We start from the raw sequence: 6,353 nt of genomic DNA on the forward strand, positions 1-6,353 counted from the left end.
TTTATAGGAAGACGTCTTCTCGATGAGTAGAAAATAGAACACAATCTCGGTTGACGCTCAAAATTAAATAATAATAAAGCACAATAAAACTTCTGAGCCACAGCGTTATTTGGTTACTTGGCCAGTGTTTCACAGAGGCGGCCATTTACTGGATATAAATCAGGTAATAGGATTTCTTTTACAAATCAGTTACATCAGCAGAAATGGAACGAGGGAAGTTTTTTTTTGCACACTTTGCATGCAAACAGAAGATTGATAAAATAGGATTATTTCTGATTTAATGGTGTAGTTTTACACCGTCCACGAGAGACTCGTGTTTAAATATTTCGGGCCTCTCCTTCACTAACGCGACGCATTAGCCAAATTAGCTCCCATTTGCTCAACAAGAACTATCATAGCTCGGTTTATTGGTACAGTAAAATCACATCTTTGGGTGCATTTAAGCAGCTGGCAAGCAGAGTCCCTGCAAAGTGCTGTTTTGCAAACTTCATTACGAAACACCTATTCCACAGCGTCTGACTCAGAAATGAAAATAAAAGAGCGCCCATTTCGCAGGGTCAATGGGGACCACGAGTTGCCCACTCGCTCCCTCTCCAGCCACACAATGAGGCATTTTACGAGCAGTGTGTCGTGTGTTTACACTGACGGGAGTCTGACGGCGGAGTGAAAGCCATCGATAGCATTCTCACCCCGCGGACAATCAGCCAGACCATCGCGACGGGAATTGTGCACAGCGATCTTGTTTATCGCTGCCTGGCAATAGAGCCTGATAAGCAGCGGAGGCCATAATAGAGAGGCCATTTTCCCACTGAGTGCGTCTCTTGAGTTCATGTGAGTGTGTGTGTGTGTGTGTGTGTGTGTGTGTGTGTGTGTGTGTGTGTGTGTGTGTGTGTGTGTGTGTGTGTGTGTGTTGCCTCTACCCCAACAATGAGAAGCACAATCTCCCACCACCAAAAAAAACGGGAAAAAAATTCATATCTGCAGAACTGATTGCATTGAATGAGATATTACATGGAGAATTCCTTCAACCAAGTGCGTGTTCTACACACAGCGGGGCCCGTTTCTCCTCACAACTCCATTGATTTTATTGAAAGGCCTTATTAAGGCGCCGATAAGTGTTCACTGATAACATCCCCGTCTCCTTTCTCTTCCTGCCGCAGGCTCAGCCCCAGTCGCTGCAGCAGCATCAGCATCAGCCCTCCCTGTCCCTCCAGCACCCCTCCCAACCCTTTTTGTCCCAGCAGCCCTTGCAGCTACTGCAGCCCTGCACCGGCCCCCGTCTGCCGCCACGCCAGCCCTCCACCGCCTCCCCGGCGGAGATGGAGGAGGATGGCGGCCGCGGAGGGAGCATGAACAAGTCCCGCACCTGCGGAGGGAAGATCTCCCTGGAGGCTCTGGGCATCCTGCAGAGCTTCATCCAGGACGTGGGCCTGTACCCGGACGAGGAGGCCATCCACACCCTGTCGGCCCAGCTGGACCTGCCCAAGCTCACCATCATCAAGTTCTTCCAGAGCCAGCGCTTCTACATCAATCACCCGGCCAAGGCGCCCAAGGAGCCCACCAACAACAGCACCACCACCAACACCAGCAGCAGCAGCAGCAGCAGCCCGGCCTTCGAGGAGGAGCTGACGGACTTCAGGGAGAGCAGCGACCTGCTGAAGGAGCTGGAAGACAGCACGCAGACCAACAGCACCATCTTCTCCATCAAGATCGAGGAGCAGCTGGCCCGAGGCGCGGAGGCCCAGTCGGAGTCAGAGCACGAGGCCAAGGAGTAGAACCCCCCCCCCCCACTGCACATGTACTGAGAGCTCCTCTCGTGCACACACACACACACACACACACACACACAGACTGACGGCTGTGCTAAATGCAAAACGCTCCGGCCGACACAGAACCACCGCACTGCAAATAAAGAAAAGTAGTGTTTTTAATCAGTACGGCGTCCGGACTATACGAGGAGCGTTTCTAAACACACATCTGTTGCAGACCGACGATGTGACGCGTTCACACACTGGAAAGCCCATCTCGGACTCAAGTACTACTTTTTGGATTTTGTAAAACTTGTATTATTCACTGTAAAGACTGATGCATCATTTAAATAATCTGCACAAAAAAAATATTCTAAGTATGTTGCCGTGGATATTTGCTGACTGCACTCTATGTCTGTTGTTTTACACTGACTTACTTTATCTTTTTCAGCTACTGATTATATTTAAAAAAAGAAAAAGAAAAAAAAGTCCCCCCCCCCGGAGTTTGCTAGGACTTTGATAGGTGTTTACGTACGTGATGTTTAACTGGATTTAAAAAATAATAATATTAATAATGACAGCAAATGAAATCAAGGACCAAGTGGTTGACACGGCCTTCGTTCTGAGGTGTCCAGTCTGGAGCCTGCTGGCAGATTAGTTATTCTTTTAAAAATGGATCTCTCCGAACTCTGGAACGCGATCCCCGGCCCAGGTGACTCTCCGAGGATCGCTCAGTCTTTACGTATTATTTGTTTAGGGAGGAAATATAAATATATATATATAGACATTATATTGTAACTGTAAAAAAAAGAAAAGAAAAGATACAGTCTTAAAGAAACTATGCCAACAAATGCCTTGTACTATACGGCACTGCCGATGTTAGATTATTTTGCAAAACCTTTGTCACTGTAACTCTCTGAATTGCCACACCGTTAGAAACGTTTATGTTGTCCGACATTATTTATTTGCAGTTCATGCAGTGTTTCTGATGTAATTACTTTTTTTTTTAAGTTTGTTACGCAGAGCTTAATTCTTTTTTTTTTCGTTCACTCCACAGACCTTTTTTTCTATTTATAAATGTGATTTCGATGGGCAGTAAAAACAAAAAGTGTCTTAAACGTTTTAAATGGAGAAATGTGCTTTAAAGGTTGCCTATAAAAAAAGTGCTGTATGTTGAGCAACTCATTGCTACAAGCTTCACAATTTAATGTTGTATGCAATTTTTACTATCATGCAAATAAGCTTAGGTAAAATGACTAACCTATAGAACACCTTAGAGAGAAAAACATATGCAATCTGTGTGAAAATCGATGTCTGCGATGTGTCTTCCTTTGGTTAACGATCCAATTCAAAAAGCTATTCCTGTATAAATATTCTGTATAAAAGTGTTTCTTTTTTATCAGTTTATTTCAAGGAGAACACCAGTTATTTTGTTACGACTGTTTTATAAGTGTTTCTCGGTTCCTTTCTGCAGAAATGTTCTAACTAGAAGTGGTTATTGATTGTTAATTACACAATTAAACTGTTTGTATTGTACCACAGATTTCTTGGCATTAACTTGACCAGACTCCTTTTGGCACCAGAGTGGGAATTCTTTTTCTTTTTTTCTTCTCCTCTGCGGACAAAAGATGAAACAATGTGAATTGTTTTTAAATCCACTGCTAAGAGATATCGACTCCAGTCGCTGACTGACTCCCTCAGCCGCAGTCACTGAACACGTTCTTTGTAATAACTGTAAATATCACATCTTATGAATCATTGATTGTTTATTAATGTAAATATATTTGAAAGTCTGTGCAAGAGAGCTCGCCGTACAAATCAAAGCTCTGCCGTGCCCCTTCCTGTCAGAGCGACTGTACCTGGGCTCCTCTACTGCTGAGTGTATCTGAGGCGCCTGTGAAAATCTTGAAATAAAGCAATGTGAGGTGTGAACACCTGTGATGGCGAAGCCCTCTGCGGGGAGTTAAGAGAGAGAACACTGCTCGGGTGTCGTGACCTCGCTGTGAACCCCAGGTGAGGCCGGGTGTCTGCACCTTTAGGAGATTACCCTCACCTGTTAATGACACCCTGCGATATGTGCCAGCCAGTCTGGGTCGGCGTTCCCTTGATGTTCTGCTCTTTTTTTTTTTCTTTTTCATGAATAAAAAAAAAAGCCAGAGTGTAACATTGTGTGTGTGTGTGTTCAGGGGGAAAGAGAATTCATACACGTGCATGAAAGTGTGAAGTCTGGTGTGTCGCCACAAAAAAACCGCACACGTGACAAAGTAGAACGAATGTGCCTCGTCGCTTTCTCATTTTGACGTTTACAAAGCGACAAACGGAGGTGAAGGCACCGACAAACACCGGGAGCTCCAGCGTAATGCTCCTCCTCATTATCACTGTGTTCAGACGGATCAGCGGTATTTACCTCACACTTAGAAAAAGGGTTTTCCACACAGATGGCTAATACTCTCCGATAGCAATGCTACTCTGTTTGAGGATTTGTTGAGGGGAACAAAATTTTATTTAAAAAGTTTTGACCTCAATAAGCAAGTGAAATATCCTTAAAAAAGAATGCAAAATAAAAAAGCGGCATCCACAGATCCAGTTTGAAAGAGTTTTCAGCACATGTGGCTCCATGTTGGCGGATGACGAGCTCCAGCTTTGTGCTGAACGCTGGAGTCTCACCGCGGGTGGGTGTCGCGGGTGATTGCTCAGAGAAGACTGGCAACAGTTTGTAAACTCCGTCTCCATTAGGCTGTTCGCTGGCTCTCCACGGCATCAAACATACTTCAAAGACTTTCCCCAGATGTCAAAATAGAAATCATAATTACGACAAGAATGGTGACTGATGAATCACTGACTCTTGTTATCGCGGGCTTCTCATGCTGTTGCTTATTTTTTTTTAAATTAGCAGGCTGCACAAGACAAGTTTCCCAGAAAGCATTCAGCGATGATGCCGGATCGCGCCGCGGTACACCACTTTTGAAAAAAAATTGAAATCAAATAGATACAATATCTTCTTGTGATATTTGTAGAAATTGTTAATGTCGTAGCAAATAAACCGTTTCCCACTTAAAAGTTCCAATTGATGCAAAGGCAAGCTGAGGGTGACGGACTCGTGAAGCTTCACTTCCAACCCAATGACCGATGTAAGCAACAAGAAAGTCCATCGAATATCATCTGTTGAGAAGTGAAATATTCAATCATAAAAAATACAATTGCCTCATTTTAGTGAAATAATATACAATTATTATTGATAGAAAAATTCTGCATTCTCTCAAGTTAACTGTAAATGATATGAACAAAATAGTAATATTAATGATAATACATTGTATAACGTTTTAAAGGGTAGTCAAAGCAGGAATAAACGTTAATAAATCTTAATTAATAAACTCAACATGTGTTGTGATTGTAAAATATTGATCTGTAAAGTAACCAGTGTCTAGAGTTGTCAAATAAATGCAGGAAAGTAAAGTACCATATTTCTAAAATATGAACTGTAGTGGAGCATAAGTATAAAATAGTATACAATGAAAATACTCAAGTAAAGTACCTGAAAAGCGCAGTACCTCTGTTAATGTACTTTTTCCAGCTCTGGTAAAATGCTCAACCGACACAGAACTAAAGCGACAGTTTAAAACAAAACAGCTCACGAAATACGTGATCGAAACTTTCATCACTTATAATAGGCATGAGGTATTCCCATCATTTGCATTGTTTGTTTTCCTGTTTCCTGGATGCACATCTGCAGCATGGACACACTTAAAGAACGTACACTTCCCGCTCGGCTGAACGCAAACCCCCAGAGTAGTCATGAAGATGTCAATCAACAGAGCACATCAACGCTTCACAGATGACGAGAGGGAATACTGGAGGAACGGGAGTTTGGGCTTCGTGGAACCAGATTTCAAGTGAGCATTGTATTGTGTGTGTGTGTGTGTGTGTGTTTCTTTTTTATTATTCCCAGCCTGTGTCGTACATCACTTAACTACTGAAACTCGTGGCTGTGCCAGGCTGTCAAGTGTCTCGCTGTTGAGCAAACCAGGACTGGAACGCCTCACAACTGGGCTCCGTCCCTCACGGGTTATAATCTGTCGCATGTGGTTCTTTTAAACCAGAGTTAGCACTCATCAGCCTGATATACAACATTCAACAATTAGTTAAGGAATGTCATAGAATCACGAGGACGAGGAAATGAATAACCGTTTCTATTGTAAGATGGAAAATCAACAGGAAATCTGTGACATAACTTAACACGCCATAAAACATATCTCAGCTTTAAACTTTATTTATAGAATCTATAAGAGTCTTGACAGTTGTACAGATGTTCTTTTTCCTATTTATGCAGGGTTCATTATTTTTTGGCTGATTCCATATTTGCTCTTCACGGTTTCTTTTGTAGCTTGAATATTCCTTTTGTGAGCTTTCAGGTTGGGAGAAAATCTTGTTTTAAATCTAGGCTTTAAATCAATGAATGCCTCATGTTAATTAAGCATTAAGCTAATTGTCAGGAGCTCGTGCAATGTGAAAGTGCACGAAATTTGAAGTGAACTTTAGCACTATTATGTTGCAGAATCAAGAGTGCAACAGTTCAGACCTGGGGATCAAGATCGATTGAGCTAA

At 42.7% G+C, this 6,353-nt stretch overlaps 1 protein-coding gene across 1 annotated transcript in view; it reads left to right on the plus strand.

The window, feature by feature from the left end:
- The window catches only part of satb1b (SATB homeobox 1b), a 45,137-nt gene extending 41,278 nt beyond the window's left edge, over window positions 1-3,859 (plus strand). Inside the window, exon 13 of the mRNA XM_079275055.1 lies at window positions 1,161-3,859. Within this exon, the coding sequence (XP_079131181.1) occupies window positions 1,161-1,775 (615 nt within the window). The 3' untranslated portion in view covers window positions 1,776-3,859. The remainder of the gene's footprint in view (window positions 1-1,160) is intronic.
- Window positions 3,860-6,353: the final 2,494 nt, after the last annotated feature.

Source organism: Melanostigma gelatinosum (assembly GCF_949748355.1).
Source record: "Melanostigma gelatinosum genome assembly, chromosome: 9".
NCBI classification, from domain to species: domain Eukaryota; kingdom Metazoa; phylum Chordata; class Actinopteri; order Perciformes; family Zoarcidae; genus Melanostigma; species Melanostigma gelatinosum.